At 42.2% G+C, this 27,514-nt stretch overlaps 1 protein-coding gene across 12 annotated transcripts; it reads right to left on the reverse strand.

Annotated features, from left to right (window-relative positions):
* Positions 1-1,278: 1,278 nt before the first annotated feature.
* Positions 1,279-26,988, reverse strand: LOC114773749 (actin-binding LIM protein 1-like). 12 transcript variants are annotated; one of them, XM_028965913.1, is made up of 25 exons: positions 26,776-26,988; positions 18,480-18,614; positions 16,864-17,047; positions 15,991-16,100; positions 15,215-15,341; positions 14,302-14,395; positions 11,831-11,918; positions 11,612-11,670; positions 10,983-11,027; positions 9,480-9,557; positions 9,024-9,182; positions 8,859-8,903; positions 8,736-8,771; positions 8,486-8,615; positions 7,484-7,591; positions 6,950-6,997; positions 5,763-5,888; positions 5,199-5,284; positions 4,760-4,880; positions 4,610-4,665; positions 4,450-4,510; positions 3,756-3,763; positions 3,385-3,459; positions 2,546-2,626; positions 1,279-2,465 (listed from the first exon to the last, which is right to left on the reverse strand). In XM_028965913.1, the coding sequence occupies exons 1-25, from the start codon at positions 26,867-26,869 to the stop codon at positions 2,352-2,354; spliced, it is 2,268 nt and encodes a 755-aa protein (XP_028821746.1). In that variant the 5' UTR covers positions 26,870-26,988; the 3' UTR covers positions 1,279-2,351. The 12 variants fall into 12 exon arrangements, with proteins under 12 accessions (XP_028821746.1, XP_028821742.1, XP_028821748.1 ...); XM_028965909.1 differs by lacking the exon at positions 26,776-26,988 and adding an exon at positions 24,321-24,690; XM_028965915.1 differs by lacking the exon at positions 26,776-26,988 and adding an exon at positions 22,221-22,600.
* Positions 26,989-27,514: the final 526 nt, after the last annotated feature.

Consider the following 27,514-nt stretch of genomic DNA (forward strand, 5'->3'; position numbering starts at 1 on the left):
GTTCGCGAGCTGACACTGTGGCTGGAATTTGGAGACAATAGCGAGGACGCCTGAGATCCCGGATCTCTAAAAATCCTCCGACGGTAAGAGCGCAGAAAATAATCATTACAAGTGACTTTAATTACTGTAGCTCCAAAAACGCACTGTACAGAGTGATAGTGTGGAGATAATGAGTTACACAATTAATAGATTTACTATATGTTCATTTAATGTTCGTGTAGTGTGCCCTTGTCATGAATTCTTTAAATTCAATAAATTCAAATTCATCAGTGAAATCTGCACTTTCACCACGCAAACACTGTAATGTGGAGCTGTTGTAGAATCATACAGGATATTCTGTCAATCAGAATCAGAATCGTATTTATTGACCAAGTAAGTGCAAGCACACACAAGGAATTAGATTCCGGAAGATGGTGTCTCTCAAGTACAGAATAGAAGAAAACAACAACAATGTGCAAGGATTGTGGAAATGTGGAATTTGTTAAATAACGATATCTACTGAGTATAAATATATGTAAGAATGTACATAGGTCTATAAGTGTATAGAGATGAAAACAATGTGCAGGACAATAAATAGGCAAAAATCGAAAGTGCATTGTGCAATGTTGAAGGTGATTCGCAGTGTGCCAATCAGAATGGAAGAGAAGTACAGCGCCCTCTATTGTGCAGAGGGCACAGGGACAGATGATGTCAAACAGCAGTAAAACGGCGTGCCAAGTCTGGTAAATATCACTATATAACCCATGAAAAAGTACGTGCACAAAACCAAGCCGCCTGCCGTAGATTACGCTCGGCGCACACATGCGCTCACTAATCATAGTCGAACCCTCTAATTAAAAAGACGAGTGTGGGAACATGCGTCTGGCTGACTTCGCCCACTCTCAACGAGGCAAAGTTGCTGAAGAAGAGCTTCTCACACAACAAGTTCCTTTAATTTTCATTTTGCAGGGCCATGTCGCCCTTCGCTGTGCTTTCTTCTTGTTTTGGGGGCCTGGGTGTTCTTCAGACATTTCTCTGCTGCCCACTTGTGGCCTGAGGTTGTTATTCCAAAGTAGTCGAATGTGTCACGTCTGTGTCGGTGCTACTTTCTGTATTAAAACATAAATTATAAAGTGATGCTTTAATTTTTTTTAAAAAAGAACATCTGATGTGAACTTTTTTTTTACGTGAATCCTGCCTCTTTATCTGTGGTGTTTTTTCCACTGTAATTTACACCAACTTAAAGGCTTTTTTTGTATGGTGAAGTGTGGTGTATTGAAAGAAAGCAAGAACAACACGTGATGGGTTGCTGCATTTTATTTCTCCATCTGCTTTTTTACATCAGAAAAATCGTTCTTCAAAAGGTGCTGCATGTACAGGAACTTTATCAAAACCTCTTCTCGTTGGTCGACCTATTAAGAGGGGATTTTTAAAACCGTTTCGCTAGAACCTAGGTCCTACTCTAGGAGTCAGCAAGAGATAGAGACACTGAGAGAGAGAATAATTCCCTGCTTCTTCAAGATACACACAGCAAAAGCTGCAACAAAGGGCCCGACAGAAATTTTCAACATCTTGGCTTTTTGTTTGCAGTTTGGTCCTCTGAAATATCCCTGCGTTCGGGGCGCCACAGTTATACCCGAATCACAGAGTGGATCGTGTTGATCTGATGAATGATGGCTGAATTGTGGGGTCCCGCCTTTTTGGCATAGCAATATTACACACATAGTGATTCAAGCACTGCTGTCTCCATTGGTTATTAATGCAATAAATGGCAGTGTGGGTTTAGGGAAATATGCAATTTGTTATAATACAATACTTTTTTTTTTTTTTTGGTAGGCATTTCTATGGTTATCAAAATGAGGGACTATAGGAACAGGAATCTTTCACAGTTAAATAACAAGGACTGCCAGGTAAATTCCCTTTTCCGGTTACAGGATGATTATTTCCCCTATTGACAGCATGTAAGGCATTGAGTTACACCCTGGTCATTAGTGGCAGAGTCACTAGGTTAGATATCCAGGAATAAGCATTTTATATTACTAGCCAGGTAACAACCCAAAGGTAGGGGGAGTTGCTGGTGACCCCACTTGCCTCTCTGTGTAAACTTTCACCAGCCTCAGTATCAAAACTTAACGCAAAGTCATCCGTCAGATGAAGATATGCTTGTTCCAGATGGGTATGGAGTAGAGGGGAAAAAAACTGACCACTACCAATTCTTCTTTAGAAGTTTTCCATCTGTTTGGAATGGATTCTGCCTCTTGTCTGACGTCCGGAAAGCTGCGAGGTTCCGACGCTTGAGCTACTTTTTCACAGTTGGTGAATGGAGGAGGAAGACAGGTAAAGGAACAGCAGGACTATTTTACAGAGCATGGTCAGAAGAGCTTGGCCCTCTTCTTCATGTCGTTGCGCTTCCACAATGGCAAACGATCAAACTGCTGGATCTCCATCCCGAAGATTTCGAAGAATGTGTCCGGAGCCAAGTGGCGCTACAGGAGAGGGTCAACAAGGCGAGATGAGACTGTAGAATGTCCAGAATATTCGTGCAAGCTGCAAAAAAAAAAACTACCTCAAGTCTGGTTCTGTCCACGTCTCTGGGCAGTTTGGAGCGCCCTCGACTGGTGATCATCAGCATCTCATAGGGATACACCTTCATTAAGGAGAACCAGAGAGCTGAGAGATTTCTCTACTGGGAGATCTGTCCACTAAACAGGATTTTTTAACCTCTAAGCGTTGCTGGAGGTTTCACAATGACTGACTGAAAATTGTTAAAATTGACTGTGTCCAAATTGAGTGTGCATGTGTCCAGTGTCCCAGGATGGCCTCCGGCAGCCACCGCTGGAAAGTGAGTGAGTGAGTGATGCTGTTAGATAATTTATGGTCTTGATTATTCATCATAACTGCAATTGATTATGACTGTGGTGAACAGCAGTGTAGGATGAAGGTGTGTAGGCAGGTGCAGACAGGTGCGTTCTCTAATCTGTGAAGGGAGTGTCAGAAAATGCATAAATCCCTTTTATAATGGGGATTTGTGCAATAAACTGCCCATAATAAGGCAGTTTCTCGAGAGAGAGACTAGCACTGGGAGCGCCCAGGTGAAAACATGACATCATCCGATTCCCGACTGATCCACACAGTCTTATGGGAGAAACTGAGGAACATCCTTATTATGAATTTACAAGAGCTCCATGGCAAAACACTTTCATTTAATGGAAACAAACATCATGTTTTTGGTCATATTCTACGCAGTCATATTATGATGTAAAACCAATCATTTATATTAAAAAGTGGCAGTAAATTCTACTTCCATAGTATGCAGTAGAATATAGGATGATTGCATCCACGATTATATGTAGCTTTACAGCAACTGGTAACAAAACTGAATTGGTCAAATGATAAGATACTTGCTTTTGGTTCCAACATATTCGGCATAGACACACCCCTGTCCATTCTTGCTAGTGGCACGTGACTGTCCTGCATGTGCTGCAGAAGAGAAGAAAGAGATACAGCAGTGACAGAAACGCTGCACACCGACCTCGGAATTTCATGAAGAGATGGCGAGAAACATGCTGCTACTTAAGACGTTCTTTAATTTGTTACGCTGTGAAAATACCTCTAAAAAGCATGCAGGGGTATCATTCTACAAAACCATACCATAGGCAAAATGAGGGTGTTCTACGTGTGTGTGGATTTTCATTTCATTAACATGTGACATGTGCAGTGGGATCTGTGCTTAAAGGACAACGGGTGGCACCTGGTTGAGATGATCCCAGACGTACCTGAAATTCTGAGGGAAGAACATAAACATACAACATTAAACTCTGTGGCCATCAGCTAAAAAAACCCTAACAGGCAGTAATGGGCGTGGTGCTACGAGTGGGGCTTGTGCAATAGTGAAAGGTCAAAGGCATCTTTCAAGAACCTTTCAGTATTTGTTTTTTTACCAGCTTCAAATCCCACTTACTGCCATTGAGCAAGACACTTAACCCTGAGTGTCTCCAGGGGGGGACTGTCCCTGTAACTACTGATTGTTAGTCACTCTGGATAAGGGTGTCTGATAAATGGTGTAAATGAAAGGTAAAGTTGCATAAATGTAAATGTTATTTATATAATCCTGAGGGTGCATTACAGCATATAGATAGATAGATAGATAGATAGATAGATAGATAGATAGATAGATAGATAGATAGATAGATAGATAGATAGATAGATAGATAGATAGATAGATAGATAGATAGATAGATAGATAGATATGTGTCAGTTAAGTGTCTTGCTCAGGGACACAATGGACACAAAGTGGGGTTCATAGGCGAGTGTCCAATCCACTTCTACCAGTCCGTTTAATTTAGTGCTGTGCCGAGTGCCACAATACATCTTTTCATAAAGTAGTCTTAGGGACGTCTTAACTGAAGAACTGCCCCATATTCTAATGTTACATCTTTCACGTTGTTAACAATTTCAGATTCCACTGACCTCTAGCGCCACCACATACGTCCCCAAAGCTGTTGTACTGCATGAAATCTGTGGACTGAGGCTGCGGTGGAGACAGTTAAAAAACACAGCGATGTAGCGTGAAACACACATCAAGCACCACGTAGGTCCATCCGCTAAACAAATGACAAAGGCAGCTTACACGATGCAGCCCATTCTTGCCATATCCTGGCAGTGAGGAAGTTTTTGACGCTGGATCTGCATCAACAACAGCACAAGCAAAAACTGTATTTTACATACTCAATAGGTCCATTTTTATCGTGAATGAATTGATTGATTAAGCGCACCGTACCTGCTCTGCAGTTCTGCTGCGGATCGTAGCGCTGAGCCGAGACACTTCGACCGTGGAGTTCACGACTCATCTCTTTCTCCATTTCCTCCTTCAGGATCAGCTTCCCCAGACCAGACTGGATCTGTGGGCAAAACATCCTGTTAACTGGTGAAAAATTTAATATTGTTTACTACCAGGGTGGTAGTAGCCTAGTGGGTAACACACTCGCCTATGAACCAGAAGACCCAGGTTCAAATCCCACTTGCTACCATCGTGTCCCTGAGCAAGACACTTAACCCTGAGTGTCTCCAGGGGGGGAATGTCCCTGTCACTACTGATTGTAAGTCGCTCGGGATAAGGGCGTCTGATAAATGCCATAAAATGCATGTAATGTAAAATCTAAACGTATTTCAGTTTCACTGGTTGCTTCTGATCATTGGAAGTCCTTTGGCATGCTCACCTTGCTGAGGTGCTCCTCCTGAAGCTGTCTGCGCTTCTGAAAGTCCTCCTCCTCTTCCTCTCTCGACCTTCGCCTCCCTTCTGATCCTGGGACAGACACCCATCAAAATAACCAATTCCTAGTGGACCTACAGAACCTCGGAACGTAGGTGCTGCTCCTCAAGATAACACTTCAGTCTCAAGTCTACATTCTCATGACGGTGCAGTAGAAAGCGACAGAACAGTAAACAAAAGAATGAATATGAAAACGTGCAATAAAAATTAAAAAGGTGACATGTTACAGACATTTACGTGGGTTGCCGCCATTAAAAAAAATACTATCTCAACATGCATGCTGAAGGAGCAAACAGAAGACGAGCAGCAGCATGATAGATGTCCACAAGCACATATCCCTAATATGAGACATCACAGACAAACAGATTGTGTTTGAAGTCGGTCTCAGCCCTGCGCCTCTGACATATTTCGTGACAAGAGGGGAGATCCTGGATATGAAACTGTAGGGGGAAGGTGCCGCCATCATGCCCCTAGGGTAAGCAGCGCTTCAGCAGCCCAGCGGGTGGCCTACCTAGGAAGGCCTGGGAAGGCGGGCAGGGCCAGAAGTCACTTTCGTCCAGACTGGGAGCGAAGGCAGAGGGGAACTTGGACGACTTGATGATGTCATCAGCAGACTTGCTTTGGGTTGCAAAGACAGCTGAATCTAGGTCAGTAAATCACGTGAATCACGCATGGTCCAGTCTCAGTCTAATGATGCTGCTGCCACCTAACACCTAACTCTATGGTCTTGTAGGAGTACTATATTGCATATTATATTCTATATTTTATCAAATGCGAACTGCACCAGATAAACAGTGTATATTACAAATAATACCGCAGTTCATTCTGCTAGTGGTGCAAACGAGAGACTTCAGAATTCATACTATATTCACATACTAGAAATTCACATTGTGGCATTTTAAGAATTCAGAATACACACAATGCCTCACGTTTCTGTTATAAGCAAAGCAAATGAGTATTGTACTAAAGAAAATATATTTTATGCACTCCATTTTATGCACTATTTTTAACAACTAAGGCATGACATGAGTAGAAAATCTACCATTGTGTATTTGGATGGTGTTAAGGGCTGATGGTAAATAACTTTTTAACTGTTACAGCAGGTCTAAAGTCTACTGCTTATCTGACCAGCTGTATAATAATATCAGATGTGCTTAACATTATAATACAGCTCTCTTTATAGAATGCATCTGATTGTAAAGTTGAACTTATTTTTAGTTACATTAAACTGTAATGATCATTTTGATGTAGAGAAGGACTTCAAACTTACATTCATGATGACATTGGTGGTGTTTAAATGGAAAGCAAACAGATGTAAATGAACAGAACGGTTCATAAAAAGGAAAAAAAGAGAAAATGTTTAAAACACAAAAAAACATAGGTTAATGGTTAATGTGCACATTTTTGCTATTTGCAAATCAACCTTTTATTCACAACCTTTTATTCAACTGTATTCAACTGCATCTCCCGATGTGTTCAAGTATGAATGTGGGTGTCTCTTGATGTCATGACCTCCAGCGACTGAAACTGGCTATTTTGATCAGTGCCGAATTGCAGCATTTTAACCAAAGCATGTGGCAGATATTTCATCATTATAATGTTGATTTAGAAATGTAGAGATGACATCTTCTGCTCCGCTTGGCATCATCAAGTATTCAGACACGATGCTTGGTGGAAACATTGCGTAAATGGACTCACCGTGCTGTTTGTAGATGGGCGGCTTCCTGTAGATGTTTGCGCCCTGATCTAAAAGGGAGCAATCGGATACGAAAACTCAACTTGATTTGCATCGAACACAGAGACCTCCTTCACGGTACGTGCAAAACACTGCATGTGAGTATACAGGTTCTGGCTGAAACTGAATCGCAGGAACTGAGCACGACTGGAGAGGGTCATGCTGGGAAGCTGGAGAGGAGAGAGCATCACATTCTGCATGCATCGCATTATATTTAGCAAAGAGATGCGAATTGCTGGCAGCCCAGGAGCGTACAATAACAGCTGCCGATGTCTCCTGCTAAGACCAGCCACCAAGAAGCATCGTTTAACTGCACTTTCAGTGTAACAGAGAGGTCTTTGAAAAGATTTGTGGGCAGTGAATGGTGGGAGAAGAAAGGAGTAAGCGATCTGAGGGGCAAAGGAGTGAAGAAATCGCAGCGGATTGGGCAGCAAGAGGAGGAAGGTGAGAAATGGAATGATGCACACATGGCTCCTCCTGAGCTTCCTGTCTCCTACCTGGGAGGTGAAAGTGTTTAGGGGTCATAGAGAGAGGCGGTGTAACCGGCCGACTGTCTGGCCAATGGGAGGAGAGGGGGGAGCTTCTGCCACTGGATGGCTCAGTGCCTCCAACGAGAACAATGGAGATAAGAGAAAGACAGACACTGAGGCAACAGACTGAGGGAAACCCTGACTGACTCCCAGCATGGCTATACGAGAAAGCAAGGAGATGGGAGCTTCACTTTGGTGGGATTGATGGGATGCAACTTATAAAAGTATTAAAGTACAAAGCAGCCCTTTCTTTCTGGTATCTGTTCTGAAGACATGATGTTACATTAGCAGGCTCCGGCAGCGCCCGTCTTTTGCAGCGTCATGAATATCTGGCTCTAAATGTCTTGTAAGAATAAAGCTGAGCCATGTGGTTATGGGCAATCAGTGGAAAATATTGCAGAAGATTGTAGGGGAAATACTACAGCATAAAACTCTAAGGAAAAGATTGAAAGTTTAAAAAGAAAATTAGAGAAAAAAAAAAAAGCAATGATTTGTTAGTGATTTGTGGTATATTCGTGCCATATAATTAGAAAAGAAATGCTTCTGTTTCCAGAACAAAATAGTCGAGCGCTTAAACAAGCATTATGGTAATGCAGGTAATGTTGCTCTCTGTGTCATTGCTCTCTCTATTCCTTCATTTGTGGGGGCCCTGACCTGAACCAGATGACTACTGGAAGTGTGCAAGTTTGCCTCAGCTTCAGGCAAAAAAACTATTTAAGAAAATTAAGAAAGAAGCTGTAGCCTAACCCCCAGTGTTAAAAAATACAGATATATTTCCTCCATTGCCATTTATTACCACCGTCGTTTGTTTTATGATGTGTGTGTGTTTCGGATCTCAGCTTGTGTTGGGAGTGTACAATACACACCAACAGTCTGATAATTTGATAATTTAATACTCCACATTATGGAAATAAAGACAGTAAAGTTCTGCTGCAACGTGGATGCATGCTGCTTTCGTTAGAAACCTACCTGGTCGGTGAAAATGCTGTGGCGACCGTGACATCGTTGGAGTGTAACTTTGACGACTGTAGACAGGAGAGCCAATGGAGCCTTGGCTTGTGGATCTCTGGAGGATGCGTTCCCTCATGTCATGACAGCCCTGAGGCAAGAAGTAAAAAAAAAAAAGTATAAAATACATGCTTACTTACTCCAGTGGGGGTTGCCATCAGGCACATTTTCATTTGTTTCCAGACACCAGCAGCCTTTGTACTTCACTAACCTCAGCACAGGGTGTCGGTGACATGGTTCTGGAAGACTGATGGATGGAACAGAATAAAAAAATAATTGCTTTGCCTCTTTAAATGAACACGTGAGCAGTTGTAGAAAAGCTTCTGTGACTTACGCGGTCATCAGGCATGGGGGAACGCTCCCGCCTCAAGGTGTGTAACTGTTAACACACAGTCGACAAAAGTGTTCAGGTTGTTATAGGCTGCATAAGGCCTCCTGACGTATTGTTCATTTATTCCGTCAAATTCAGATGCACACATACAGTGAAAATCCGCTTTACCTCTCCCAAACTCTCATTTCTCTCCTGAATCTCATCGAGTGACGTGGTATAAAGGGGCTCATAGGTTATCAGATCTGGACGCTCAATGTCATAAATGGCTTTGACTTTAGGGATGGCTGCTAGGTCTCTGTAATCAAGGATCTCATTGTCTACTTTTGCCTGGACACACAACACAAGAGGACACACATACGAAGGGTTACAAAAAGGGTTGCAGGACTGATATATCTATCTATTTATCCATCTATCTAAGATGAAGAGATATTCTTCTACCGACTACAGCCATTTATAACATTCAGTTCAAACAGGGTTTTTACCAGATGTTTTTATATTGTTAAATTGATTATTTTGCTCTAAGTGGATGGGTATTGATTAACATATTGGTTAAATTTGATGCATAGAACAATAATAGGTAAATAAGCAGGAAAATATATGTATTGTATATGGGTATGCACTCACATAGATCGTATGACCCGGTGAGCCCGGTATGCTTGAACCAGGTCTGGAACAAATACTTTCGGATGATGAACATGTCGGCTGTGGAACATGAACGAAATTAGAGGATTTCTTTTTCATTTCTACAGCTATACAGACATACCTGTCTTCCTAATTCAGATGTGCGTCATTACTAAAGGTTTATATATGCTTATAAACTTTGAAAATGCCTACTCTGATAAAGGCACAACACTTATACTGAAATATACATGAAATGCATTATGAACCAGAATTAATCGACTCCTATGAACACAGCATTCTTTTTGCTGTTGGGAACAAATCCCCCACCTGCATTTTAGTGCATGAAAAATAACTTTTCATGAGTTATCCCAGACAGGGCACACTGCAACAATCATATAACTTCCTTAAATTTACAGAATGATGCTGTCATTCATTTGCCAGCATGCAGAATGAATGAGGCCTTTCACGTGAGCAGAGAGTTGCAGAGAATATGTGGTGGGATTAAAAACCTGCTGCATGTATGTATGTATGACAATAGCAGTTTGCATGAAGTGACATGTGTTGTCACCGCTAATTGGCTTAGCAAGGGTCTCGCTAAAAAAAAAAAAAAAAAAAAAAAAACAGTTAAAAAACTTTACTGTGTCTATCTAGATCAGGGGTCGGCAGCCCACGGCTCTGGCTCTTCATCCTCACCATGCAGCTCCACCACAGCTTATAATAAATAATAAATAATAATTCACTCAAAATATGCCTCACAAATGCCATATCCTCTTTTTCACGAACGTGTCCTGCTGGGTTTTTAGGCTTGTCACGGTGATTGAATATTTGTCACATCATTGGCTTCTACATGCATATTTGTGCTAGTGATACTAAGCCGTAAAAATTGTGTGCAATTTTTGCTAACACCCCCCTACAGTATTTCCTTTGCATATTTATTTATTTTTTTTACAAGTAACACACATACAAGCGTATTTCTTTTTACATAGCATAAAAATAAAAATAACATATGCAGTGTTATCTTCATTTTTCATGTCAAAAAGAATTTGTGGCACCCGGTCCAAATGACTGGGTCCAAATGACTTTTTGGGTGTTAAAGGTTGCCAACTCCTGATTTAATGAAACATGAAATTATGGAATCGGAAATAAAGGACACACCCAATCAATCAAACTGGAGGTATTGAGACAACAAACATATGCACAAGCCAACAGCATGACAATCACACATGTCCACATGGTCCTGGTGACAAAGTACACCCTCCCGCACACAAACAGCATATGCACACAGCTCTCATTCGTTCGGCAATGTCAGCAGAATGTCTTATCAACCCTGTTCGGAATGAAACAGTCATTAATGGCTGTCAGCAGCAGGAGAGCACAGGCACTAACATGGATTTTAGTTCCTCAGCGTAACTAGGGGCGACAGAGAGCAGCGCTGCAGGCCAGTTCCCCCAGGGGGCAGCACATGGTCAGGTGATGCCTTTGCACAACTAATAGCAAATACAGTACCTGCCTTTGCGTTTTGTGAAGAAGGGTTAGGGATGGTAGCAAAAGCTGTGGAGGAAGGAAGAGGGGGATTCACAAAGTGGATCTCCGACACGACTCAGATCCAGTTTGCTAATCGAGGCTGAGCTGGTGTCACCAACGGAAACACCGCAAGTTTCTGAGCGTTGATTGCATTTGCTGGATCTAAAACCATGGCCCTAGCTGGATGACCCGACCAAGGAAAGCACTTAACAGATATTGCCAGCTAGTCTATAATTCGGCTGCTTTGATGAACAAGGCTGAGCTCTTGGGAGGGAAAATGGCAAATGAGGACATTAGTCTGCTGTGCACAGCACTCTTTCTGTTGTAAAACATGCATTAGTGTAAACTACAGAAACCACTTCTACTGGAGGACAGATCTTTTTCACATTCAGCAATCCTGATTAACTACCCAATCCTGTGTTTGGCAGGACAAAGACACAAAAGTTTGGCATAAAGAAATATGAATTGCTTTCAATCTTACAGTGAAATTTCATAGTTTACAGTTTCTGTTAGTGTGGATGCCAGATCATATCATGCATAGAAGAATAAGTAACCAGTTTTCCTAAGACAAAGCAATCCTTTAATGTCTTGACCAAAACTTGATCCCTTACCCTCTGTCTGTCTTCTGTTCTGGTCGTGTTCTTGCAGCCAGGATGCCACACTGTTGATCCTTCAAAACCACAAAGAACACTACGTCACACAATTGACCGATTCAAAAGAAAAGAATAAAAATGCACACATCAGGCTAAACCCAGTGAGGAGTATGCAGTGGTAAATCTAATTTTATTGTTTAATAAAGATAAATCTAATTTCAGCATGTGCTGTGGTACCTTGCAGATACATTTCCTCCCCCTCTGTGAACATCTGGTTGCATCTGCTGCATCGAGCGCAGTTGGGATGGTAGTGCTTGTCCCCAGCCTGACCACAGACCCAAAGCAAAGATTGAAAAGCAATTATAAAAACAGAGGAGTCGATTTGCAGTCCACTTTTGTAAATTACAGCGAGGTCAAGAAAATATGCTTTGCATGAAATAGAACTTCATTGGGCAGAGAGTCAAATAGTCGGTGTGAAAAGGAAACAAAAGAGCCTGGGACCAGATTCTCAGTCTAAGCAGTTATCTAATGTAAATTGTGCATTACAACATTACATTTATGTTACAACTAAATTACAATGTACATTATAACTTGATTTCTAAGTAATAATAACTGTATACTTGGAGCAGTAATGTACTACAATTGACTAATCATATAACATATTTTGAGGTTATAGACTACTGCCCATGCCCAAGGCTGTATCCAAAGTGGCTCAGAGGACATCTTCAGTGTCTGTAAGCCTGAGGCCACAGGAACACAGTTCGGTGGAGACAGAGGACATTCGACGTTAAGAACAATATTCTGGAGGACAGAACACAAGGACTGCCAGGAAAAACTAGGTGTAATCTGTCATATGGATCACTGATGCCAGTCTGAATAAAAATGAACAATCCTCCAAGCAGTTTGACACACTGGACCACGGTAAATAGTTTTAAGTGCCTTTGTTAACATACATATGGTATTTGTTCAACATTATATAAGCAGAAAAAACCCTAGCTACCGTCTCAGTCTTGCTTTCTTGTTCACGATCGGTCTTAAGAAGCAGGAAAATGTTGCAATATTTCATAAGAGAGGCAGTCTATGCCATGAACATGGTAATGATCTTTGCACTCTATTTCTTTTTAAAATCCTGAATACTTAAATGCATGATATTGAAATTAATTCAGCAGACGAAACAAACCCTTCACCAATAAACACTTTGTGTGCAAAGTGTATAAAAAGACTGAGAAAGGGGAACAAATGATAACTAAAAATTTCCGTTTGTCAGAACAGCTTTTGAGTGTGTGTGTGTATGTGTGTTTGTGTGTGTGTGTGTGTGTGTGACCTGCAAAAGCATAACTGACATCCAATTATGGATCTGAGTCAAAAACATTTGACTAGATAAAGGACAAATGTGAAGATGTCACATCACATGAACATGTTGGACAAAGTCATACTATGTACATTGCACAAATAAGAAGACTGGACACCAAATTGAAATTGGATGTATAAAGTCAAAGTTCATCAACACACTTTACTTAGTAGACCAAGTGAAAAGATCACAAATAAGATCTTATATAAGATATTCTAAATAAGATAACATAACTATGTTACATAGATGTTAAGTGTTGTGATTGCAGATGAATACTTTCCTGAAGGGAATAATAATTTGCTAAGTATGAAAGATTACTATGAAATACTTAGTAAACTATAACACTTACCATGCATGCAGTAGTATATGAGTGTGTGTGTGTGTGGTTTGTGAGGAAAGTGTGTGACCATTGCAAGATAAACTCAACTGCAACACCTTAGCCAATCCTAATCTTTAAAAGGAGGAACTTTACGTAGGCCTATTGAATCTTCTATGTCTGTGTATCTAAGTATGTGTGTGTGTGTGTATATGCAGTGTTTCTGCAGGATTAAGGGAGACAAATTTAAGACTTTTAAAGACATTTTTAAGGCCATTTTCATTGGGGTCATCAACCACATTTCTCCAAGGCCCAGAGCTTTTCTCGGCAGACACTGTGTGATGTATTATTTTTTTTATATTTATATTTTATATTTATATTTTTCACAAAGAGAACGTTACTGCTGTTAGATGAATGCTATTTTCAACTATGCCAGCCCTTTTTTACTTTTGTTAATATTGGCAATAGTGAGAAGTGTTTCTGTCGGTTTTGAATATATTCGATAAAGGTAAATGTTTTGTTTTTAGTTATAATCTGATAAGGAATATTTTGTTTCCCCATGAGGAATTGCCACTTTGTCATGGTCAGGGGGTGGTGTGCCTCAGTGACCGTAAGCTCAGCCTTCAGGTTGGGCAACCAAGTTGGACATGTCTTTGGGTAGAGGTCTCCAGAGCACCCCACCCCACCTCCCTTGCCAATATATGCCCCCTTCAAATTTCTGTCTGTTCCCTCATATATGTCTGACCAGACTCTGGCCCTGTGTAACTTTCCACTATCTTTAAAACTAGATGCTATTAATGTTTCTTAATGTCAAAAGAACTAGCCCACATGAATTTACCTGCTTAGCAAAACTCATTAAGTAGTAATAATAATAATGATATTATTATACTGAAATTTACCATGAGGCCACCTAAAATCATGCCTGGGGGCCAGGCCTGCATGTGTGTGTGTGTGAGTGTGTGTCTGTGTACATCTCTGGTTGCTTAACTGTAAAACAACCTATGTTATGTTACAAGAGGATTTGTCTGTTTTTCTGCTCACCTCCAGCACTTTTCCTGTGATGAACTGCTGACACACTTCACACTGGACTCCAAAATGGATCTGGTAATCTTTCTCACAGTAAGGTGCTCCATCTCTGAACAGGGAGGGACACAGATGGGAGGATAAAAACAGAGAGATACAGAAAACATTGGACCTGACATCCCACAAGAGAGTCAATGAGGTTTACAAAACTGATACGGGGTGGTAGTAGCCTAGTGGGTAGCCTAGTGGGTAACACACTCGCCTGTGAACCAGAAGACCCAGGTTCAAATCCCACTTACTACCATTGTGCCCCTGAGCAAGACACTTAACCCTAAGTTGCTCCAGTGGGGGACTGTCCCTGTAACTACTGATTGTAAGTCGCTCTGGATAAGGGCGTCTGATAAATGCTGTAAATGTAATGTAAAATGTAAAATAAGACTAAATGAAGAGCATAAGAGAATTTTTCTATTTATTTTCTATGTATTTATAATGTCTGTTGGAGACCATAAGGGGGAGATAAAAACAATTTGCCAATAAGCTCTTTTTATTTTGGTGTCGGTGAGGCAGGGTTGCATCAGGGTTGCATCGTTTCTCTGTTGATGAAACATAAGCGCATCAAGATGTTCAGTATAAGAAACATGAGGTCAATTATATCCCAGAAATAGGATGGAAGTAGCCTAGTGAGAAACATACCTACCTACGACCCAGACAACAACAAAGTCCCAGGTTCAAACCCCACTTGCTACCATTGTGTCCCTGAGCAAGACACTTAACACTGAGTGTCTCCAGGGGGACTGTCCCTGTCACTACTGGTTGTAAATCACTCTGTATAAGCGATAAATTCTGTAAATATAATATCATTCCTTTAATGATCCAATAATTGCCAAATGTGAACAAATGTGTTGGTGTCTGTGAGACCTGCGGCGCTCACTTGCTTATGTACTCCCCAGTGAGAACTTTGCCGCAGGCTTTGCACTTGAAGCAGCCCAGGTGCCACTGGCTGTCGAGGGCCAGGAGAGCCTGTCCATTCTTAATATCCCTGCTGCAGCCGGCACAGCCTGCAACACACACACAACACACAGTGCATGCACAGCTGTGGCGAACATTTAATACGAGCCATAGCAAGTACATTTATCATTTATCATTTCAATGATTTTTAAGACCTTATTTTCATAGCGGGAACTTGTTCATATAATATGATCAGTTAATGGCGGCAGTAGAAAGGCACTCTAGAAGATCCAAACAGATGAATAATTTACAGCCGTATGTCCTGGAGAGTGCACATCATAGTCATAATTCATCATAACATCAGAATTCCATGAAAATGCCATTCTGTTTGTCTGCGGTAGCTTCAGCACCATTTTAAATGTGACATTTTGCTTTGTTTTTCTTCATCCACTAAAACATTTGCAGCCCGTAGATTTACAGACTCACAACTGCTTCATGGAAGCCCTCCTCTGGTTCGGCTGCAGTCACAGTTGGTTTACTGGCGGGTTATGGACAGAAAGTATTTAATAATGTGCAGTGTAATAATTAAGGTACGGGCACTTCTGCAATGTCGCATGCAGTCTGTAAAGGTGCACTGATGGGTTACTGACCAATGGCTGCAGAGGATGTATTGATGATTTACCAGTAAAATGCACAAAAAGTATAATAAAGGCACAAAGCTTTCAGTTTCCCTCTACGTAATGTGCAATAGAAACTTACTGCTTGGTCCCATGAAATCTTTGGGTCCAGGAGACATTGGCTGTATGCAGTACTGGCACAGGCAGTCTTTACCATTAAACGTGACTCGATCCCCAGCAGGAAATGGCCGTCTGTTAAAGAGCAGGAGACAGAATTCATTCACTAAGTTCTGGCACGCAGGCTCCGCCTGCCAGCGGGAATCGACCAGCCCAGCCCAGCCCACCACAGGGCATATACACACACACACACACACACACAGTTCGCTCACACACTAACACCTAGGGTCAATATAGAGTCGCAAATCCAGCTAGTGTTTGGACGGTGGGAGGAACCTGGAGACCCCAGTGGAGACCTGCGCCAACTTGGGCCGAGCATATAAACTCACAAGCTTGGAAGTGTGAGGCCACGTCACTGACCACGGTGCCACTGTGTGGACCTATGGACCTCTTTTAAACATGCATTCAGCAGAAATGTTTTCAAAGGGCTGTGAAAAAAAACACCCACTACCACACGATACCTGCCTCACATTGTTTAAGTACAATTTTACTTAAACAATGCGGTTGAAGCGGTTCTTAAGTCCAAGTTTTGTTGTTAAGCTAAGCAACGTGTCCCTGTGTGACTGACCTTTTTGCCTTGACATGCCATACAAAGAATTATCCCCAAATGCCCACCTTAAATGTATGAGATGTTTTACAGCCATTTTTCCCCCACAGTTCTCTGCGTCACTTTCTAAGTCAATTACTGCCAAGCTAGCTCTCTCTCTCTCCATTAAATATTCCAGTAAAGTTCTGGTCTTTATTGATTATTGATTATCTGCCTACAAATGCACCCACTGTGTGTGTGTGTGTGTGTGTCTGAGTGTATATTTATGAAGGTACATTCAGTCCGTCTCACTTGCAAATGGTGCAGACGAAGCAGTTAGGATGGTAGGTTTTGCCCAGTGCAGTCACCACCTCCCCCTCCACAAAGTCCCCACAGGCATTGCAGCGGGTGCCGTGGATGCGCTGGTAGTCCAGAGTGCACAGGTAGTCGCCGTTCTTCACAAAGAAGCCGCCCTGGGCCAGGTCGCAGCCGCACACTGCACAGGTACAGAGTCCAGGACGCCGTTTAATACCTTTTCTAATCTAATTCCATTCCTGTGTGCTACAGAATGCAGACATTGCTGATCCAGTGTCAGTAAATGTGCTTTTGAAGCAGACCCGCTCACGTGGCCACTCTCGTAAGCAGAATCCACCACAAAATGTATGTAATGGCACTGATTTCACTGTTAAATGTGGAACACGGCTCATTGTGTTTATCATACCTGTACTGTAACAGCCATATCTCAGACTAATGAATGTGGCACTTTGTTGAATGAAGACATTAAATTCAAATTCAAATTCAAATTTTATTTGTCACATACATAGTCATACATGGTATGATATGCAGTGAAATGCTTTTTGCGACTACTACAGACCACAGTATTGCAAATAAAGGGAATCTGAGGGCTCAGTGTGAGACTCTCAGAGCCTAGGGATGGCAGAGGCCAGTCAGCTGGAGTATAAAGGGGTGTGTCCCCAAGTGGATGACAAACAAAGCATTCCAGAACATTCTGTTTTTCATTTTTCTAAATACATGCACAGGACCAGTAAGCAAAATGACCGACCGTGTTCCATTCAGAACAGTCGACTGAAGCAATCTGTACATTTCACTGATGACACGGAGGGTTATGCAACGGGTACAACACGTTCAGTTCACAAGAGTTTGGGTTGGGATGGGAATAAGGCTTAAATGGATCCGCACTGCGGCAAACATAAAACAGTTTAAATGTATATACTAATCAGTCATGATCTGGCAATGGAATGTTTTAAAGTTCCTAATGCAGTTTACATTTTCACTATATCTCGATCAAACTCGAACAATTAGACCAATGGCTACTCCATAGAGCTGCATCTTCTGACATGTTATGACCATAATGTATCAGATTCTTAGCCCTTTTACATTTCAACATAGAAAAGTCACATTAAAATACTGCACTCCAGATGTGGATTTTTAATCATGTCACATACGTCATATGTCACAAGCGTAAAATTCAAAAGATTCACTGTCACAGAGTCACGGTTAGGTGAGCAAAAAAAAGGAAAACACGACATGCTAAAAAGATTTGCTGACAATCTTTACCCATCTGAGTAACATGTTCATGCAGCAGATGGTCAGATAAAACCCTCTAAATCTCTTGTGCTGTTCATTCTTAAGCTACAACTTTTGGTCCTACAGAGTTTTTAAAATAATCAGATGCTTTCGCTAAGGGGAAGCAGTTTGGTTGCAAAATGTAAAAGTTACTCTGCTCTGTGGGATGTCCTACCAGACATTAAAAGAGTAGCTGAAGAGTGCAACATGTGTGTTATTTAATGACCGTCTTTGTTAGATGAGGTTCTGTAACTGAGTGAGTTCTTAATGACTCAACAATGCATGATGTCCATTTGCAGGCCACACTGGTCTTATAGACCCTTGAAAATAGCAACATGTACCTTTGCATGTGAAGCACTTGATGTGAAAGTGCTTGGACTGCACCCGCAGAACCTCTCCTTTGCATGGTTCCCCGCATTTGGAGCAGTGTATCAGGGGCTTCTCTGACGGGTGGTGACTGTCCTGGGCATGAGATACTGTGAAGAAAATGAAAGGCATGCACACGTGAATGCACTATTTCTACTTTCAGACCACACTGCAAATTCATGCATATAAATAATAGATATTTTTCATAAAATCAAAGCCAGTTGCCTGGACATTGCTGCAATGGTTGCTTTGCTAGAGGAATGGCTGCCTAATTAACGTTATTTGTCCCAAAAAGCAACCTCCACTTCAATGGGGCATGCTGATTATGCGTAAGGGGGCTGAGAAGAGGCGTCGCTAATCCCTCTTGGGACAGATTTCCCTTTGACATGTGAAAGAGACAGAAGATCGTGGCATTGATGGTACAGCTATTATAGAAAAGCAGGAATGGCAAATTGTTAATAGTCGTCTCTTATGCTGGTAAACAGAAAAAAAATGGATGGATCTGAGTTTTCCTAAACAGTGGAAAACGAAAATGCTTCTCCATGACCTTATGGGCGCTCTTTATGTGTTGTTTAAGTCTGGCGCTGCCGCTTGCCCCGCAAAAGCATATGAAACTGCATGTTTAACCATGTCGGCCACATTGCCCTAGAGACACGTGTCTCTGTCCAGGCCTAATCCACAAGGGGGATGAGGAGTCCTGGAGTGGTGCATATCAAACACTCCTAATCCACCCTCATCCAGGCACAAAATAAAGATACAGGAGGAGCCACGTCTGCATCTGTGAATGTACGCCTGCCTGCGCATCTCACTGCAAGATACAATTCATCAGCTCACCCCTAAATCCTTTTGCTTATAAATATGCATGAGTCTTTTCATGCACGCTTACCCCACCCCCTGCACCACCCCACGCTAAACAAAGCCCTCAGAACATGGCACGGCTGGGCCTTAGACCTCTCACTCTGTCAGTCGTACACTTTGTCTGGACCTGAGGGGTAAATTGTGCAACTCCACCTAACAATATGCCATTTTCCCAGCACATGTTTCTGGCAGGAGAAACTTCAGAGTCCACATCATGAGCAGACTGGTCTAAAAATGTGATCAAAAGAAAGGTCACTCATTATTGACCTGGCCCAAGTGAAACCCATTCCTTATATCACCTTATCATCTGTCCTGCTGTATAATATAACCAGCATGACAGCCTGTGTGATAATTCAGAAGAACGTACAACCGTATTCTGTAACTGAACAACACTGGCAAGCGCGTTACCCACTAGTGACCCACTAATCAGAAGGTTGCTGGTTCGAATCCCGATCAAAGCACCGTCCCCACACACTGCTCCATCTGTCATGGCTGCCCACTACTCACTAAGGGTGATGGGTTAAATGCAGAGGACACATTTCATTGTGTGCACTGTGACAATTAGTCAAATTAAAATTTAGTGTGGTAGGGTTTAGTGTGGGTAACCTATGAACCAGAAGACCCAGGTTCAAACCCCGCTTACTACCATTGTGTCCCTGAGCAAGACACTTAACCCTAAATTGCTCCAGGGGGGGGACTGTCCCTGTAACTACTGGTTGTAAGTCACTCTGGATAAGGGCGTCTGATAAATGGTGTAAATGAAAGGAAAATGTAAAGGAAAAGTTGCATACAGAAGTCAAATCATGACACAAATCAGGAAATTGCCGATGATCTAGATCTTCTGTAGTATTAGCGAGAGTGTGCACAGGAATACTCTAGCATCCTCTCAGACAACCAGTTAATAAATGCTATTTTAAAAGTTCAAGCACTGAGTTGCGCGTTGACCCATTTACTGATTATAAAAGCAAGGCAGTACTGTGCACTAGCAGGCTACAGTGTATTCCAATGATCCACACGATTTGTTCCAGGCATGATGCTCCAGGCAAGAAACAGATGCACTGAAGCTCATAACCAAGTGTTAATAGAACAATAAACCTGCAGAAAACAGAATGAGGCAGAGACACAGCCGTATCATCTCCCCCCGCACGGCTTCTGTCTCCATGTATTTATAGACCAAGAATGTCTGTGGTCATCCAGTCAAGGTCTGTGGCTCCTAGTGGCTGTAGTTTTACATGGAACCCAGGTGGGTCCTATAATCAGGCTCAGCTCTAGCACAGAATGTAATAACCGTGAACAGGATTTATCCAACCCGGTCCTGCGTAAACCGCAGGGAAAGAAAGGCCTGCTGCTTAATAGCTTAATAGGGAAAATGTGTATAAGTTTACCAAGTTATGACATGTGCAGGAAAAATTATGGAATAGACATAGACCTCAGCTCACCAACTCCTGTCATTTGGGCTTTAGTAAACTAGCTGGTGACAACAGATTCTGAAATAATTACTTGGTAGAATTGTAGTGAGCTTTGGAGTGCATCTACAACTCATACAAAATGCAGCAGCACGACTGATCTTCAACCTTCCCAACTTCTCCCCACCACCCTTCTGCTACGTTCCCTCCACTGGCTCCCAGTAGCTGCACTCATCAGGTTCAAAATACTGATGCTGGCCTACAAAGCCAAACATGGAGCAGCACCATCCTACCTCACAGCCCTTATTACACCTCGCACTGCACCTCGTATACTCCGAGCCTCCAGTACTGCTCGCCTGGTCCCTCCATCTCTGAAGGAAAAGGAAGACGCTCATCTAGACTCTTCTCCGTCTTGGCCCCTCGGTGGTGGAATGATCTTCCCCTCGAGGTCAGAACAGCTCAGTCACTGAGTATTTTCAAATGACAGCTCAAGACCTTCCTCTTTAGAGAATATTTAGATGAACTTGTAACCTTCTTATTGTCGAACTTGTGTACAGAATCTACAGCAGAGTGAATAAAAAGATTGTATTCATAGTTGGGGGTCCTAGTGAACCGGAATTGATCTCTTCATTGATGGTAACTTGAAAGCACGTTGTAAGTTGCTCTGGATAAGGGCGTCAACCAAATGCCTTAAATGTAAATGTAAATAAAAGCTTTGGCTAAATCCATATGTTTATGGTGAAATGAAACAGAAAGTTCATCTTATGTAGAAAAAACAACAAGCTTTAACTTACATATACATATACATATTGTCCATACACTTGTTTCCTGGGTGTGTGCCTGATTTTATAAAGGTGGAGAAGTTACTTTATGAGATGGTGATAAGTGAATGAAACCAGAGTCGGCAACAATGGGGTGTACCTTTTAGCTTGTTGCCATAGCAACAGCTGCAGTGCTTTAAGTGCATGTCCACAGTTGTTCTCTGCTCATCTGCCTATTTTAACCACTAGCATCAGAATCACTTTTTAATGTATAAGCTCCACAAAGAGCTTTTTTTAATACACTTATTTACGAGAAGGGGAATATTTTTTGCAGAGGTCGGTATGAGGATGCACACCAGCATCTTATATAACATCAAACCTGTTTCACAAGGCATCTGTACAGAAGCTTCAAAAGAGCTAAATCACCCAGACATTGACCTGCAACCCACCGAACTCCACCGAAAACGGCATTAGAACTCAGGGAGAGGCTCCCACGGTAACAGCACTGTACAGAGCATCTGCACGTGTCAGTCCTAAACACAGAGCACATGTTCACACCCCAGATGAGCTGCATCAGTGGAACAAACTCTCACTTACACATAACACACACGCACACACACACACACACACACACACACGGACATCATGAAGGATGTACTTTTTTTAAATAGACAATTCTGACCCACGTTACCTTTTTCCTTGACCATGACCATTAGTCCTTTGGTGTGCAGTAAAAGGGGAAAAAATCACCCCAGGGACCCAAAGGCAGCAGAGTGCATTGACACAGGGAGACTGGGAGCAGCAGAGTGACCGAAGCAACAAAAAAAGAGGAAAAGCGGCGAGGTGGTGGTCTGCCTCTGGGCTCCTCCGTTGTCCCTCCTTCTGGCTCCCCTCCCCCTCGCCTGCTCCGTCTCACCCTGTCGCGGTCTCACCCATCCCTCCACTGCGGTATCCTGCTCGCTGCTGCAGCCATGTGATAAATGCAGATTCATCAAGCCTCTCTCTCTCTCTCTCTCGCTCTGATGCACACACACTCACTGTACATTACGGGGCAGAAGGAACCTTCTTCCCTTTCGTGGTGAGGATGGCCATAATTACTCTCAAGGCTCTAATGCAGCCGTGTTGGGCTGAACAGTAGCAGGAATGTTTTCTTTTTTTTTTTGTTACATAATTGAAAGCGTCTAACCACTCCGGCCATCCTAACCGGCCATTAACGCTCTCTCCATAAGACTATTAATGAGCTCTGTTATTTATTCACTGCACACTGGGATCGTCTGGGGTAACCACTGCCTCGTTTTTAATCCTTTCTATATATATTGTCCTTCAGGAGCAAACGAAACAAACCGGAGTACAATAGTGACTCTGGCGACTTCAGGCAACTTAGCAGAGGATTTAGCAGCAGGAAAGCTGGCCTGATGATGTCTGGTACCACGGACCTTCTCCATAGCTCTATAATCAGATCCTGCAGAGCACAGGACAACATGAACGACTGCCTTTAAAGCCCGGCCAATAATAACCACTGTCAGATATGCGCTCAACAAATCTTCTTAAAACCTCTTCTGACAGTCAAAACCATCCCGTGAAACAAGGCACCTTGACAATCTTCAAGTTCCACAGGATGCACTTTAGTTCTAATAGAGATTCATGGCTTCCATAGTACAACCTTCAATGAAATTCATGCTATGCCGTCATGAATAATACAGGAGGCACAGGAGGAGACCTTGAATGGCACTTAAGAGATTTTCAGTGCTCACCACATGCTTTATGAACTATAATATTGATGTTAGACCTGCAATCCTGCACGTCGATGTCTTTTAATGTGGAAAAAATACATACTGACGATAATGTAGACAGAACAGTCGAGGACAAGCTTTAGCAGGGTGATGGTGTAATGTTACCTACACTTACATAACCCATGGTTCACTACCTAAGTAGCTAATTCATTTAAATGCAGCCCTTTTCAAATCCCAAAATAGTCCAGCCAACCTATTTTTATCATTTTCAGAGGGGTGGGACACACGACTACATCATAAATGATGAAAACGTTTACTTAAATATTTCTGTATATTTAAAAAAAATTACTGTACATTTTTAGTGTAAATGCATATTGTAATGTCCAAATGGGCCTCCATTCAGCACTACTTGTAATAATTAATTTGATGTAGATTCCAAACTATCAAGCGACAACACTAATCCCAGATTTTGCAGACAGAATATTTGGAAATAAGCATAATACAGTGTGATCAGATCAGAATATATATATAAAATTTGATGTTTAACATAACACTATATTTGCAGATTAGAATCTTACTTTTTAACATAGATAATCCTCATGGAAAAGAGACAAGACTTATCCCCTTGCTCATCTATAAAACTGTTGTACCCACATTTTAGTAGCCTGATGCTGATGCTTTTTATGCCACAAAATATGCATTTTGGTACTAGCCTTAAAGCCCCCTAGAAAAGCATTAAATAATTTTAACTTAAAAGGTGTCTGTGGTCAAAATAAATGTGAAACTAATTATAGCAAGTGATGGAAATAAGAGCTTACTTACTATAATTCCATTCCATTTTCATAAATAGTATGAACTGTTAATGAACTGTTAAGATTATGTTTAGTGTTGATTTTTACATTACATTATTTGATATTTTATCAACAACCGATGTGCAGGTGCCACCTGGAATGCACTATAATTTAATTGAACATATAGTAATATTCATTTTTAAGTCATATAATTTATTGCTGATGAAGAAAATTACTTTTGTATTCATCATGCCCCAAATGTCCTACCTGGCATAATGTCATTCAACCTGTCACTCAGGTAGTAGTCACGTGGGTTTAGGAAAGGCAGCTGCTCCATCATTGCCTGCTTGGGAATGAGGTAGAGCACTTCTGCCAAATGGCCATCCTCGATGATAGACATGCGTTTGACTGAGTTGCGGCGTCTGACATGGCAATGCCTCACGTTCTGGCTGCGGCTCGAACCACAAAGCTTTCCCAGGCTGTTGAGGGTGGGCAGAGAGGGCATGGCTGCTTCTGCCTTGTCCTGTTCAAAGTCTCACATCAAGCGGTGGAAACCCCCGCAAAAAAGAAAAAATAAATAAAAGTGGCGGGTACTCCAAGCAAACGATGGCTTCAGAGAAGACCAGAACATGGACAGACCCTCACAGTGCTGCCCTACAGGCTCTGATGACAGACAGCGACGCGGCAAGAAGCAGCTCACAACATGTAACTCCGCTTAGGAGGATCCTTGCCTTGACATAAGAAGATTACTGTTGACGTGGAGTCGCCTCAATTATCTACAGAGGAGGGTGGGTTCAGGTGTCTCATCTCAAAGTCATCATCTTTCAAACTTACAAGCACCTGCAAAAATATGATGTTTGGTTTTGCAATTCTGAATGCATGATGCATATTATCATTAGTGGCACTGAATTTCTCAGACAAATAAAACTATTTGGTAATATTCCTTGTGCTATTTTTTGCTGATAGCACAACTGTATTTGGCTGGGTGCATTACATGGACTTTAAAATTAGTGATTGATATTTCATGATTCAGTTAATTATGTAGTTATTACTAATAAACATGAGGTTTTATGTGAAGGTAGGCTGTCTTCAGTATTAATGCCCCTTTCCCCTGTAAAGAAAATTGTTTTTTGAGGTCTCTCCAGTAGTGTTGTTTTGGTCAACTAAATTTTTTTGACAAAATACTTTTATGACATGGCAAAAATAAGACGAGACTTAAATGCTGTTCTTGTGACAATAGCTATAAAGAAATATACAGTACAGGCCAAAAGTTTGGACACACCTTTTCATTCAATGTGTTTTCTTTATTTTCATGACCATTTACGTTGGTAGATTCTCAGTGAAGGCACCAAAACTATGAATGAGCATATGTGGAGTTATGAAATTACACTAATTCGATTTCAGAATGCTTGTGGTGGGTTTGCAGATGGCTGGGAGAAAAAGACAAAGCCAACTTTGGACACACTTTCTTTACAACGAAGTGGAAAAGAAAACAGAATGTGTGGTCAAAAAACATGGGGAGAAATGTGGCCACTGGACGGATGTAGAGTCTATGTATTTTTGAGTCTATAAGGTAGAAACAATATAATAATGAGATAACCTTGTTTTAAATGTGAAATGTGTTTGAATAAAATAAATTTATGTTTCTGTCTCTTCTACTAAGTACTTGTACAATATTGAATGGGTTAAATAGAATTAATTTTACTAAAAATAGAAACTAAAATATAATTTTCATTGATTAAAACAATTTTTTTAGTTTAGTTTTCATAATTTTTTGTTGATTAAAATTTGACTCAAATATTCGTGGATAATTGTGGCTTCAATAAGACTAAAATGCTCAGACTTTTAGTCATCTGAAACGTGACTAGACTAAAATGACTAATTAGACTAAGACTAATAAAAACAAAAAATGACAGCTTGACGAGAGACTAGACTAAAACTAAAATTAAGACAGGCTGCCAGAAACAACTCTAGTCTCCAGTTGCTTGGATTATGATGGTACGCGCTGTGCAGATTTGCGTGGGTAAATCTTAAATCGTTCTTATTTCTCTCTCTTTAAAAAAAACGCAATCACATGTTCTTGCCTGCTGAGGGGGTGGGGTTGGGGTCGGCTTGGACAGAGGGGCGGATGACCGATGTTCCTCTGACTTTCATCAGCCTCTGAGTAGTGGGCCAACTTATGAATTATAGAGCGCACTTTTCAGGTCGCCATGATAAAGCACTCTGCTTTGTAAGGGCCACCCGCCATTTTTGGTTGGTTCTTTGATGCCCCGTGAAAATGGGGTCGAGAGAAGTTGAATCAGTCGGTTTAAATAGAACGTATATGCAATGCCGCTGTGCCTTTCCGTGCCTTGGAAAATATGGAGCTCTATAGGTGTGGCTTATTTTTTCGTCCTAATGTCCTTAGAACAGCACTTTGAACCGGACTCAGAATGCCAGTCCATGCACCGCACGACCTTTTCAATGCATTGAACGCATACAGCAGCAGCAGCACAGCATGACTTTGCACATGTGACCCATTTTCTTGCCTCTCCTCATCCTGACTCGACTCTCGGCGTGTAGCCTGCACTGTGCGCTATACAGCATCACACACCACCGCGACAAAAAAAGACCCGAACACAGGCAGGGAAATTACACACACACACACACACACACACACACACACACAGACTCAGTCATTTCCATGTAATCCATGTAATAACGCTGCCCCCTGTCCCCTTACCGTCCAGGCCGAAGCAGGATGTTATCTTCTGGGCGTAGTTGCAGAGCCCGTCGTAGGGAGGATGCTGCTGCCGCACCGCACTCCTCTCCCCCATCTCTGCCGGACTCACGCACTCACGCGCTCGCCCCGCCAGAACATTCCAACGCTCGCGCCATCCTCATCAATAATTCAGGCCGTGCACGCGCACGCACGTTTGGGAGCTTCCTGGCAGGGCCTGCGCCCTCACACACCGGCACGCCCACGCGCAGGAAAGTGCTGAGGTGTGAGGAGGGTTGGGCCGGCGTCGGAGGAGGAGGAGCGGACTGGCTCCGGTTACCGCGGCAATGCTGCCCCACACTCCCACCGGGCTCTGCTGCAGAGCAACAGGTACGGGCGGGCGGGGCAGACAGGCCTTCAGGACGTACACGTTTTCTACCTCTTGCTCTCATAACCACCACTAATTACTGGGGCCTTGGTGGCTTTTTGTCACCTGGGAACAACGAAGATTTTACATTTTACCACTTGCGCTTGCTTAATGTTGACCATGGCCATAAATTAACGGAGACCTAACGTCAACTCTCTGGAAATAAAACGAATTATGGTGCATCGATAGAGTTTTTCTCTTTTTGGAGACTTGTCTGTCACAGGGCAATCCCAGCTTCAGGCGCCCTCTGGTACCACAGATGTGGACCGTGCGCTTCACTGAAAGAAACACTCTCAGCAAATGGCTTGTGCCCTTGAAAGCCGCTCAGGAAACGGC

The sequence above is a fragment of the Denticeps clupeoides genome, unplaced genomic scaffold, assembly GCF_900700375.1.
Source record: "Denticeps clupeoides unplaced genomic scaffold, fDenClu1.1, whole genome shotgun sequence".
In the NCBI taxonomy this organism is placed as follows: domain Eukaryota; kingdom Metazoa; phylum Chordata; class Actinopteri; order Clupeiformes; family Denticipitidae; genus Denticeps; species Denticeps clupeoides.